The sequence below is a fragment of the Centruroides sculpturatus genome, unplaced genomic scaffold (assembly GCF_000671375.1).
Source record: "Centruroides sculpturatus isolate CEXI.00-Female unplaced genomic scaffold, Cexi_2.0 scaffold847, whole genome shotgun sequence".
Taxonomy (NCBI): domain Eukaryota; kingdom Metazoa; phylum Arthropoda; class Arachnida; order Scorpiones; family Buthidae; genus Centruroides; species Centruroides sculpturatus.
Window position 1 is genome coordinate 24329 of NW_019385094.1, and position 14575 is coordinate 38903.

The 14575-nt window shown below is 26.2% G+C and overlaps 1 protein-coding gene across 5 annotated transcripts in view; it reads right to left on the bottom strand.

The window, feature by feature from the left end:
• Window positions 1–1464: 1464 nt before the first annotated feature.
• The window catches only part of LOC111634600 (delta-sarcoglycan-like), a 141879-nt gene continuing 128768 nt past the window's right edge, over window positions 1465–14575 (bottom strand). For all 5 annotated transcript variants that reach the window (XM_023379422.1, XM_023379424.1, XM_023379425.1 and 2 more), the window contains 6 exons: window positions 11203–11304; window positions 7923–8010; window positions 6387–6506; window positions 3639–3711; window positions 3320–3443; window positions 1465–2880 (listed from right to left, as the gene is read on the bottom strand). In XM_023379422.1, the coding sequence (XP_023235190.1) occupies window positions 2701–2880; window positions 3320–3443; window positions 3639–3711; window positions 6387–6506; window positions 7923–8010; window positions 11203–11304 (687 nt within the window). In that variant the 3' untranslated portion in view covers window positions 1465–2700. The remainder of the gene's footprint in view (window positions 2881–3319; window positions 3444–3638; window positions 3712–6386; window positions 6507–7922; window positions 8011–11202; window positions 11305–14575) is intronic.

Consider the following 14575-nt stretch of genomic DNA (forward strand, 5'->3'; position numbering starts at 1 on the left):
TTAGAAAAACGCGTAGAAAATATTCCTTGCTTCTTCAAGATAGATTCAAACATCCAATTTTATTGTCACTTCTACACAAACTCAGTCTGTTTATAATAACGAAGGCACAATGTTGAGAAGTAGAAACAGCAGTGAAATGAGTTTTCGGAACTACTTTGCCATTTCACACACACACACACATTCTACCTATTCTTAAACATAACAAAGATATATTTGCCAGAAGCAATAAAAACAAAGAATACAGCAAAACATTCGAACTATATAAATGCGAATATTTCTTTATTACTTTTTTTTCCTTTACCTCATTTTTTAATACTATAAGCTTTGATTTATTTTTCTTGATTTAATAAACTAATGTACAATATTTATCGATTGCGTAATTTATAACTCATCTTTATAAAAGCAGGGAAAAAAATGAGAATAGTATTTTTCCGAATTAGTTACAATGTCTTTTTATTTTATTTTTCCGATGTTGTTTATGAAACTGTGTAGCTAAATTACTTACTAATGATATAAAAGTTTGATAAATTTACGAGAACATTTAAAGTTTAATAGATAACAATACTTTCCAATTGCAAAATTGAAATTCTGATGATGTTTAGATACAATGCGACTAATAATTGAGAACTGAAGTGAACGACATTAAACGCATATCATTTGGCATGGAAGTATATAAAATTCTGTCATCTGCATTTAATTATACAGGACATTAAAATTTGTTATAGAAAGTTTATGTTTTCTTTAAATAGAAAACAAAAAAAAAGAAAAAGAAAAAGAAAATATCTTCTATACATTAGAATTATCATTTCCAGATTTTAATAATTATAATTTTTTTTTCTTATAAAAATTATATAACTAAAATAATAAAATAAATTGACTACAACATTTTTTTTTATCAAAAATTACATTATTTATTAATACAATATGACTGAGTTTTCAATAAAAATATTTTTAAATAGGTGATTCTAACAAGAGCTATTTGTTTTCATGTAACGAACTAAAATAATATATGTATTTATACATATACATATATATTTATATTTTTGCATGTTACTTGATTTTTAAAATTAGTTTTCTTAACGGAAACGTAATAAAAAATTTGTATAGAACTATATAAAATGGTCATCACACCTGTACAAAGGGTGAAGACTTCTGAAATTCCATACATTTCTGTTAAGAAATCTTTTCGATAATTTATTTATTTATTTATTTTTGTATTATTAACGATTAATTTTCGTGATTAGTCAATTAAACTTAAAATTTATTATATTTTAAAATTTAATAAATGCTTAAAAATATTAAAACCTAATTAGCATATAAAATATTTAACAATATAATTTTCGTTATAGTTTGGCTTTCCAGATGCTTATTTGATTTTTTAAATAACAATTAATTTTAATATTTAAAGCTAAATTTTATGCACATTATCAGAAATTATTTTCGTACTCTAATTTTTCTATAACGTTTTTTTTTTTTTCCTTTAACAAATTGAAACAGCAGCTAATAAGGATTTATATATTGGACGGCAATAAAGCGCTGATCACATATTTATCAATACTACATTATATTAGGAAGACGATAATTAAATACGTCTATAGTTTACAATAATAAAAAAATTTATAAAATTAAAAAATTAATAATATCATGAGCAAATTTTTTTCCTCATTAGTATTCTGCATTGCTTTTACGTTTAAAAATAAACGCAGATGAATAAATCAATTATATCAAAAATTAAAAATAATACAAGATGACTTTTACTATGATTTTGTTTCATTTTTTTTTAAATTGAATATTTAATTATTTAGAAAATTTCTGAATATTGCAACATTGAAAGATGTTTAATCGTAGAATGTTGTGATTTTTTTGTTTATAAATATTCCTTTCTTCGTTTTATAATTGTCAATATAGCGTAATAATAAGAAAACTTTCATATACAGTAATCCAAAAAAGCCAAATATAATAAAAAGTTGTAATATCTGGCATTTTAATCCGTTTTTTTAAAGCATTTTAAAAGAATTAAAGGAAGAACATTTTCTATTAAGCCAATGTATGCTTTTTTATATTCAAAACTCTGTAAATCACTCGAAGTGTCAACTATTTGGAATAAAGTACGTTCCCTGATTTAATGTTGTGCTTTGCTAAGCCGATGAATCATTGTTGCTATACACAGTCTACTCCAACGTGATGTGTATTGAAATAACATTTTATGCTAAAAGTCGCTTTCTGCAGCCGTGTTTACTTTCTTTCCATAACATCTCGTAAAGTGCTAGGGTCCAAAAGACACTGACAGAATCGGAAATAAGATTAAATCCCTCTACATTGCTTTAATCTTGAAATGTCACTGGAATTGTCAACCGGCCCTCAAAATATTCAGAGAAACTGAAATGTCACTTTGTACTCGTCCCTAAGAAATACATTGGTACAATTTCTGCATAGTTTACAATATTTCGACTTCTAGTATCTCTAGTTGCAAACGTTTAACTTTTCTTCAAACTTTAACAATATTTACTTTCCTTCTCTACCAAACGTGGGAAGCACCTTTTCCGAACCCTTTTTAAAGCTTAGCACCAAGGCCGGGTGTGTCACAAATATATGGTTTATTTTCTTTCTTTATTTGGAATGGAATCTTCAGCCGTCCGGAATATTCCGGAGGAACTTTTTCTTTGTATAATTTGTTCGACGGATGATTGCTTATTTCATTTATTTTCTATTTTTACACACCAAATCGTCTGCTTGGCAAAAACCTTGAGATGGTGAAAGAAACATGCGACCGTTTTCACAAACGCATAATTGGTAAATACCAGGATATGAACGTCCTCTTGTCGTCGGTAGTGCTGTCTTCAAGTTTTTCATTTCTATTTTATCTGAATCTAACCAAATCTGAAAACAAAAAGTAAGGTCTTTTTATTATGAAATTCAATAAAATTTATCTGATTTTTTTATTATTAAATATAGCAACGTTTTTAAGATACTGCCATTCAAATGTTTTATTTTCGTTTGTTTTATCCTACTGAAAAACAAAACGTCACTATAAATAATAGAAAGAGCTGTCAGATAAGCAAAAGTTTCTGATAGCAAAAGTTTAAAGTTTCTCATTTCGTTAACATTTTAATGCACATAAAAATTATTCATCTAGTTTAAACAAAGGAATAGCCTTAAAACATTGAATAGTTTTTAAAGATTTATTTGTTTTTCGGTGAAAAAATTTTTGAATCTGACTTTGTACAGTACAATAGAAAGTATTCATTTATGGTTATCACTAGCTATAGTATGTAAATTTATAACAAATATATAATATAAATTAATCAAAAGTTCTTACAGCTCCTTGTTTTGATTCTAATTTCATATCTTTTAAACAACTGGCAATGACATCGCCCGCTCTAGATTGAATTTCAACACCATGCGGAGCTTGTACTTTCAGCTTTCTAGTCGGTGATTCTAATCTTAATATCAAAAATTAAACATTTATTAACAAATCCTATTGTAAAGAAAAGTGATTACTTATGTCTAATATAGAAGATTATTTGGTTAACTGTTCGAAGAATGTCTAAATTATAATAGATTAAAGTTAGACTTTAGAATAATATATTTTATATTAATATTTCCATAAAAATAACTTATACTTAATTATTGTTTACCTTAATTGCTCATATGGTTCTGCTCTAACTAGTGGCGTCTGAATGGACCCTTCGAATCTAACACCTCCAACTCCTAATAAAACACAAGAAAATTATTAAAAGTAAATATTGTTCAATATATATTTATAAATTAGAGATTATAATAGAAAAAATTAGTACATTTCTTTGTTCAAAAAAAATTTTAACATTTTATTGTAAACATCAATATATAAGTAAAATAACACAATGCAGTTAAATTTTATCCGAAAGTAATAAGTTTATTTTTACCAAAAAATCCAATTTCATACTCATTTTTCTATTTTTATTTTACAGTAAAAAATAGAAACAAAAGAAATTCATCTTGCAGCAATGGCATTACCGTTCAATAGTCGTTTTACAGCTAGAATAGATCCTATTTAGCGTTTTATTTGAAGCAAATCTACTTGGGTCGAGTACGAAGACTGTAATCGTTTATAGTATCAATGTAAACATTAATGAATACAAAAGTAAAGCAACTAAGCTATACTCGAATAATATTTCAATGAAGTTGCCACTCCAATAAACTTCGGAAAAACCAATCCAATAATAAAAAGAAGGATAAAAAAAGATAAAAGTTCTAAAAAGAGTTACTTGTATCATGCATTATATTTACAAAGAGCTGAGAGTTCTTTACACTTCACTAACTCTAAATGGGATCTAATTGAGTAGGATCCGTGCGCATTGGATATCCAATGTATTTGCATATGAATTGGTGAAAGCTTTCGCCATGTAGATACTTTGATGATTGTGTGCACTACGGATATGCAGTTGTAATCCTCTACCGAAAGCATTGCTGTCGGCTCAATATCCCGTTATCTTGCGCATCGCTAAATCTATTAGTGTGATTGACATCCCGTGACTGTCATCTCTTCTTGTTTGTACTTTTATATACATTAATAAAACTTCATGATGTGTGTTTAGGCCCGTCTTTGTAAATTCATTCTTTAATATACTTAGTAAACAAACAATCTTCTTAAAACGTTCTAATTCATTTCTATATGCAACTAAAGCTATCAATTCAATATTAATTTTAGCAGTCATTTACAGTGTTATCTTAGAATCATAAAGGAATCAATAGATCTGGTTTACCTAAATGTAATAAAGCGATTAATCGAATAATTAAATAAAGAAATTTTAAACTTAACAATACATAAAAACTTGTCAAAGTTAAATTTATCTTGATTTTTTTTTGGTTTAAATAAAAAAACATCAAGTCAATGGAATTAGCTTACCTAATAAAGCTTCTAATAATAATTTTAAGAATAGATTGCGTACCATTTGTTTGGAAACAATTTCCGAGAATCCATTTTTATGGATTAATTAAACATTCACTACAGAGTGAAAAGTAGACTACACTTATATAACATTTTTATGTTAAAATGTTCGGTGCACTTTCCACTCGTTAATTTGAATGCCAAAAACAGGCTCCAAGAAGTTCTAAATTTAAGATGGAGCCAGAGGCTGTTTCGGACTTAAAAGTTGTGTGTCCTTTTTATGTACTAAATCAAAATTATTTTTTGATAACTACATTTAAGATTACAGAAACTAATTAGAAATTTTTTTGTTCTTTAACGAGTTTCAAACATTGAAAATCATTTTTGAAATATAAAACCAGCTTAAATTTCGTTTCTATCAGTGACGTAACAGTGCAGAAGGCATCACTTAAATTCATTCTGCAACCCCCCCAGACGAAGAGTGCAGTACCCATTAAACGTATACGGGGCACGCTAACTACTGATAATTTAATTAGAACTCATCCCAAGTCTATCGCTTAGTTACAGGTGACGTTTATTAGGACAGTAAATTTTCCCCATTCTTAAGAAATTGCCCTTCTTAAGGCATCCGACCTGCCATTCGGGTATTTCCTGATACGGATGGCGGCTGGTTCACACACGGTTATTGCCCTACAGAGCGAAGGAGCGAGAGAGAAAACGAAAGGGGGCGNATAGAAAAACGAAAGTCTTATCAGAAAAAGATGATATTTTAGTATTTCAAAGGATATGTTTATCTGATTCGTTTACATTTCTTAACAATAACAACGTATAAGAGAGAAAAATACAAGATTCGATATGGTTTATTAGCCTTTGTATAGTTAACAGAAACGATTGAAGACGAGGAAAAAGAGTATGAGTGAACGTTGGCTACCGGAAACCCATAAAAAGGTCCGATCTAGCATCGTAAAGTACGTGAAAGCAGTCAGTCGGCCAAACGACATGGGAGGTAGGTTTTATGACCAACGTATTGTTCTCTTTTATCCGATTAAGTCCAACAGAACGTTACGAGCGCACTTGCAGATAGCTGTGATTTGTACTTCCGATTCCTGTAATAATGGACAGAACGAAAATAGTCGTCGTCTTTACTTTTGTATCTGCGATAATGCATCTCTCAGGGATGTTCTTATCTACAAAAATCCTATGTACCTAATAGTTACGATTTTACAATTTTTACTAAACTTAGATCTATTACGTATCTTTCTGTAAAACCAAGATACAATTTTAGATATAAAAGTCAATATATTTTCCGTTAATGTAAGAAAATAAGAGATCGAAAATATGACATTATTTTTACATTGCAGATAATCGAAAGTTTAAAAAATATATATATATTTTAAGTAGGCCTAAATGATATTATTTTAATTAAAAAAAGAAAAATTAAGTTGGTTGTTGCTTTAATTTCAATTATATTGATAATATTAAAGGAGGAACAGAGATGAATCTGGATGGTTGTTACCTGTAATTCTTAACCTTTGTGTTGCTATAGAAACGTCGGAATCATCCGCACTAAACAAAATCTGACCGTTCCTGTTTTTTACAATAAATTTTTCAGCAATAGCATCTACTAAAGATTCTCCTGAAAAAAAGGGAAAAAATACAAATAAAAGTTTTTTTTTTGTAATAATAAGTATTAATAATTTGAGAATAATCATTTTATTATATCTATTACAAGAAAATTTTATTTAGAATATTTTTTCCCATATTACACAAGAGAAAAAGATTACAATTTTATTCCATATTCATTAGTTTTATTTTTCAAATCTTTATGACACATTTTTTATGATATTAATAAATATTTGATTTTAATAAAAATTAATTCAATAAAACTATTAACTAATTAATCTTCATCAAAATTGATAACCAAGTTTTATAGAAATTTTAATATTGTCTATCATCAAAATTTTAAAAAAATATGCCAATAAAAAAGTTTAAAACATCGATTTATTATAATCTTTAAACTAATATAATTATGTACTATTATATATTGTAAGATGTTTTTTTAAGCTGGACAACATAGATTACGATAAATAATAATTTTCATTGAATAAATTGGCAAAACTCATCTCTTTTTCTATATCCCGTGGGCACGCGAATTTTATAATTTCCTGTTTTTGTCTATAAATCGATTGGCTTCGAAAACATTGAAGCTCAGGAAATGAATACCTGCAGACAACGACGTGTTTCAGTTGTACACAAGCGTCCAAACTTACAGCTTGTAGGTCTTCAATCATTTTTCTCGTCCCTTTTCTCTTTCTTAGATTTTTTTTTCCTCTTTCGCTTCTGGAACTCATTTCCGCCAAGAACAGTTCCGGAATTGGTTGCCCGAACGCAGTAAAATAAATTATCCCTTCCCTTTTCTTTCCTCTCTTAAAGAATCCGTACCACGTGATGTGGGAAATTTGACCGTTTAATTTCGTAGTTGACGGAGTAAATCCTGATCGCGACATTTGATTGATTGCACTTTCAACATACAAGTGTGATGTCCCGAAGCTAAAACATGGCTGACTTATTTTCACATGAATTTTTTTTTAACTTATTTTTTAGTATTATCCTTTAAGTTTTTAATACTGTAACGAAATTCCAGTATATCGGTTGAAAATTATACTGTAAAACTATTCCCTAAAAAGATTATATTTGAAAAATTCCTAGGCAAATTAATCGAACATTTTTTCCTAGTATCAATAAGAATTGTTTACCTTTCGGCTTATAAATATACCAATTTCTATTATTGTAAGCAAGATATTTATGAGAGAGTTAAATCATTGTAAGTATACGATTCATGCTGGCTACATTTCAGCAATAGCAATTTTCAACGATTCTATGTCATTTATTTAAACTCCATTTCTCATTGCAGGTGTACTAGACACGTTACATGACTTTCACATCAAGTTTTGCACGAGTAATTTAATAATTGGTAACTCTAAAATTTGTTATAAATAAAAATAATCATAGCTAAGATTTAAAAATTTGAAATTCTGTTAAAATAACTCACCTACAAATAACCTATTCGTGATGATTCCATCTTTATTTCTTGCATTTAAAGTAATATTTCGATAAGATTCGATTTTTAATGGTTGTTCCTATTTAAAAACAAAAGATAATAATATCTCATTATATTACACTCTGTATTAATTTTTTTAAATAAATTATATACAATTTTATTTTATTACCGTTTCCTTGATAAAAATTTTGCTACTAAAGAACATTTATTATTTTCTTTTAATAAAAAAAAATTGTTCAATCGTGTGAAAGACAAAAGAGTAACAAGGATAAGAATTTACATTTAACTTGTAATTTGAAGTAGGTTGGAAGAAAGCGTTAAACATCTACTTGACACCTTAACAACATGCTCCTCTATTGAAGCCATCAAGATGAAGATTAAAAAAAAATATATATATATATATATTAATTTTCTTCCCTAACATTGTATGAACTGTTGAACGTTAATGTCCTGATTTCCCGAAGGTCATTAATTAAGTCAAGGTGATTTTTTCATCAAGTATTCCCCCTTTTTTTCTTTCTTTAGTTTTGAAAAAAGATAAACTTTTGATGTCACGTCGTTGATTGCAATTTCGGAAAATTATTAAGTGATAGTGACGTCAAGAGTTTTTACTTGGCACGTCTTTTTTTATTATTATTATTATTATTAAATAAGTTGTTGAATTTTAAAAATTCGGTTGGCTATTCCGACAATTCTGAACGTAATTAAAATTTTTAATATTAAGATAGAGACTTATTAGAAAATCTGTAAAAGGTTAATGAACTGCTTCAAATACATATTGGTTAAGCTGAAAGTATAGACGGCAATGTGTGGAACGTGTCGAACATACCTAGCAGTTCACACGATTAGAAAAAACCACAAATGGAAAACGATTTATAAAAAAGTTAAGACGAAAGTGATATAGGGTCTACTTGTTCAGGGTAACCGTCTATAATTGGACAGATGCACAACGATAACTACCACTTTTACACGGTCGTGTTTTGTAAACACAAACTATTAACGTCATTAACGGGTGACGTAATTAGCACAGAGAAAGCTGTTACGTCGTTATATGTACACAGCCGAAAGAGTAATTGAATGTACACCGGTGGAATGTTTAACAGGATATTAAAAGTACCTCTTTTAATTAACGTAGCACCTTATTTCTATAATGATAGGTAAGAACAAAAAGATCAGGATAATGATTCTCTACTACAGATCGATAAATTGCTCAGTGAATAATAATTTATTAAAAATTTCCGCCAAAATTATCGATATTTTTTTTCGAAATTTATGTTATAAAGTAGAAGAAAGAAAGAAGGAAACAATATAATATGTAAATTGATTGTGTTGACCGTGACAAGCTCGAATGACTCTATAAAAGAATTATTTCCGTTTTTATTGCATAATATTTACAAGCAAGAGACGATTTTATTATTATTTAGTTCACTCCGAATGTGATTAAGTTAGAGAATTTAACAACTTTATTTTCTTTTCTGCATAAATATACTTTTTTTAAAACGTATATCGCTTAGATAATTCAATTCTATGCTTAAAAATGAACGATTTTCTGAGAGATTGAAGATACTTATCTGGATGTTAGTAATTATAAGAAAGTTTAAATGAAGCAATTACTGTTAAAGTGTTATTTACCGTCGTTTTAATTTAAGTAATAGAGTAGAATGAAAGTACTTTATTCTAGTTTGGAACATAATACAATTAATATAAAGCGTCTAATTGTTATAATGTTTCTATTAATCTATCCAACGACGTTATAATTCCAGGAAATTAGCCTGGTGTAATTATTTCCTAAATGCGTGAAGAGTTCTATAATCTAGATGTATGAATTTTACAAGGAAATTTTACTTGCTAAACATTATTTTATTTTTATTTATATTCACGGTAATAAACGGTGAATTCTTAATTAAGGGATATATATATATATATATACATACATACATAAAGCTTTATGAAACCGTAAGCATTATAAAAATTTCAGTAGATTTAAGCAAATATACGCCATAAATATTTTCGAAATTGAAATAAGTGATGGCATCATCTTTTGTTTGATCAAAACTTTTCGAGTAGCAAGCGCATACTCTCAGATAATTGAATTTCACTAGAGTCCATAGCGTTGCTATATCCAATCTAGTCTTACAAAAATGATCACAACTCTTTTTCTTAAACATTGCATCAGGTTTTCAAAGTAGATGGATGGTCAGTTAGCAGACCTTACAGATATCCACGTCTATATCTCCCGCTTTATCCACTGTGACAGGTATGATAAATGTATGAGAAGATTGTCATCCATCTGAATCATTTCCCTGCTCACTGCAGTGATGGCACTCAATAGAATAGCTTGGATACACGGTAAATATAATGTCTGTTGTACTATCACCTGGATGAGTTATATATAACCGAACAAAAACCGCATCATATGTTCAAATATAGATTGGGAAATGTGATGGAGAACTTTTTGATCCATTTACGATAGGGACTATTTAATTTCGTTTAGTGATTCTTAAATATCTGCTCTAGAACTTTCAATAAGTATTGAAAGCTTATTCCGAAAAGATAAACTGTACTTATCTTACTATATCGATGAATTTTTAATACTTTTTATTCACAGAAATTTTTTGCCTATGTAAATTTTCATGTAAAAAATTGTAAAATTATAAATTATACATGAAATATTTCTCTGATTTTAATTTTTACTGAATAGTGTATTTGAACATTTTACGTTTTAAACGGAAAGCGAAAAGTATGAAATTCTTTTTTAAGAATTAAAAAAACTAAAATAAGCCAAACAAAAATAAGTTTTAAAACCACGATCCCGTAATTTTTAAATAAAAATTTAATTATAACATTTAAAAAATGTTTATAAAAATATTTAAAATATGTCTTATATAAATTATTTTCAGCTAAAATTATTTAAGAAAATTTAATTAAGTCGACACTGTTTGCAAAAGATAGTTTAAAAGCCTCAATAAATAATAAACCTTTTGTGATTTAAAAGACAAATGTTTAAAATAAAAATATCCATTAACTAAATTTTCTTTTTTTTTTAAATCTTTATCATATTTACTACACGTAATAATTAATTAATGAACATTTAAACTAACATTTATTTAATCTTTATGATCAAAAATTAACCTTAAATTCTAAACCTAATTTATGATTCTGATTTAGTTTATCAAATTTATAATTAATAGATTTTATTCAAGCTTAAAAATATTTTTTATTATGTTTAAAAAATATATTTTATATGACAAAAATATAATTACCAACTTACTTTCCTGGAACGAATTTCTGTTGCATAGAGAGATTGTAAAAAATGTGTTTCTCCATCTAATTTTATACCCTTTTGTAGAATTTTCAATCGGCCCATTCCATCCTTGAAACATATAAATTTGTATAAATATAAATATAAATTTTATTTATATCTAATTACACAATATTCAAAATATTTAATATTATAACAACGAATCTAAAAAAAAATGAATTTCCAATAGAACTTATTTTCTGAAAGATTTAAATACCTATTTCCTTACTATAAAAATTTAAATAAGAATTTAATTAAATTTTATTTTATGGGCTAAAAGATTCTAGAAATTATTAATATAAATTTCTAAAATATTTTAGCCTATCAAATAAATTTAAATTTTTAGTAAGACTAATTTTATTATAGAAAAAAAAATAAAATTGATTTTCCTTTTGTAGAAGGGTATAATTTTTCCTTCTCTTTTCTACAATTGTATTTTACTCGGCTATTTACTTTCAGCATTAATCACGCAATTTAGCAACCATCAGATTTATCTCTGCTCATTTTCTATATCGAGTGATGTCTTTCTTTAGAAGATTAGAATTTTCTCAACCATTTCTAACGGAATTTTTTCTTTAATTATATGAAAGCCATAGTTATTAAATTTACTAGGACATTCAAATTTTAAAAATAACTATTCGTAATAATCGCATTTGTACAAAAATTATACGATAAAAAGACCTTTTTATCAGATATCTTATAGTAATAATCAGATACGTTTATTTAAATTTTTAAATGCTGATTTCGATAGTGAATCTCTAAGGGTTTATAAGTAGAATTTCATTCTTTCAATGATGAACATCAAGTAAAATTTATATAATTTACGGGAATTTATTAAATATATTCACAAATTTTATATCTTTTATGAAATTTTATTATATATAACAATAAAATAAAATAAAATTCAATAAAAATATCTCGTTATATTATTTTCAAAGCTGAAATGAAACAAAGAGATCTGACAATCTAATAATACAAATTTGTAGCATCGTTGAGTATTGAAGAGATTATATATTAAATATAAATATTCAATATTTAATAAGCAATAAGTTTATAAATAATGCAGAAGATATGTTTTTACTTGTATTTGGGTTTATTTCGATTTTGTAAATTCCAGCTTAGGTCTATAGTACACATATATACTAGGTTAAGATATTTTTTTTCTACAGATGGAAAAACGAATTCGAACCAATAAACTATCTTCTAGCAACAGAGTTGAATTTTTCAAAAAATCTGGAATAGTGCCATATAAAAAATAGGAATTTATTTTCAATATTTTTTCTAGTTGAAATTTCTTTCTTTCTTTTTTTTTGTTAAGCAGAATGGCCTATATCAAAGTTGTATATTGTATTTTTTCACATTAAAATATTAATATGAACTGATCAATTATGAATCGTGTTAAACATTTAGAAAGAATAAATGAAAATAAAAACACGTTGTCACTATTAAATTAGACAAATAGAAGCACTAAATGAACATAAGACATGAAATTAATTCAATCTCTGTTCGGTAAGTCCTCTTAAAATGTCAATGGCATCATCATTTATTTAAAAAATTAATGATGATATCATTAAACATTGGTATTTAGCATGCTTTTTCTTAATGAATACAAGTAATATAAAAACATTTTTAAAGCATTTAAAATCAAAGTCTATTGTTTATAAAATTAGTTAATTAATAAATTATAAGTATATATTTTTTATATATTTAAAAAAAATTATAGTATTTTGTTTATAATTTTGTACAGAATTTAATGAATTTGCTGAATTTGTTAACTGTTCTTTGCTTTCCATTCTTTAAAATTTTTGTGATTTAGAAAAGTCAAAAAGTATTTATAAAGTTTTTTCATCAAAAACAAATAACACTTAAATTAAATAAAAATTTTTAAGGAAACTCTTTCTGTAAAACCATTTGATTATAGCTAATGTTCTGTTTCTCATATTCTTATTTATTCAACGGTCTTTTCTGATCAGATAAGATTCTTAAAGGATTATTATTTTCCCGTTTGATTCAAAAACATAATATTGCCAATACCATTAGCGATTCCATTAAAGTCAATGGATAATGCTAAATTTTAGAAACAACTCTCATAGGTCTATCTTATGCATTTAGCTGAAGGAACAATTTCTGCAGTATTGTACAGTATTAGTTGATGCGCTTTTAGTGAAAACATATTTTCTATATTTTCTTTTATTTATTTATTTTTGTTGAACATAAAGTTGCAAGCAAAGGTATACTAAAAGCAAGAAGAAAATATAACAAAGAATGAAATTTATTTAGAAATAAATATAAGCATATCATAGCAATAAAATAATAATAAAATATAACTACCTTGTGTATGTTATTTGATTTTACTAAAATTAATTAAGTCTATATCATTAAAATTACAAAAATAAAATAAATATATAGGCTATATTATAATGTACGTATTTAATTTCTGTTTTAGCGTGTGACTTAATGATATAGAAGAATGGTGTGAAACTGAATTACAATAACTCAGCCATCTTGCAAAACTATACGTAAAGATGAATTATAAAGAAGAAATGAACACCAACGGATGTTAAACTCTAGCTAATGATTATATATTAATTTTGTATATTTTCGAAATTAAATATGATCATTTTCAGTCATTTTCACCTTATTCTCTAAATAAATAAGAATTAATTCATCTTTGTGTACCGTGTAAACAGGATGATTCCTTGCATTATAGATAATTATATACTCTAAAATTTAAGATAATTCTATACTGTTGAAAATATGATTAACTTCTAATGAAGAATAAACTTTGTTAAATATAATTTGTTAATGAATAGAAAATATATTTGCAAATGACATTAGGCTATCAATTTATAATAAATCACTTAAGCTACATATTTTATTTTAGTTTTAAAATAACTGCATTAATGTATATTTACTTTCATTCAATTGATTCTCGGGAATAAAGATTTATAACCTGTATCTATGATTCATTTCCTTAAAATATTTTATATTTCACCAGCGATTTGATAAAATTTCATTAACTGAACAAATGTTAATGTTAATTTCTTCTCATTTATTAAAGATAACAGAACGTGAGCTGTGAATTTTAATGACAAAAATCTTTATGAAATATTTCATAAATCAATACTATCGAATAGTTTATAGTGATTTCTTTTTCTATTTAACTTTATTTTCTTGTAAAAAAAAAATGTTGAATGCACTTCCAATTATTATGTTTATATTATTAAAATCTTAGAAAGAATGAAAAAATAAAGAAAAATAAATAAAAATAGTCGATTTTATTATAATTGCAATATCCTCTTTTTAAGAACTTTCAAGCTATTCATGTAAAAATATGTAGCAA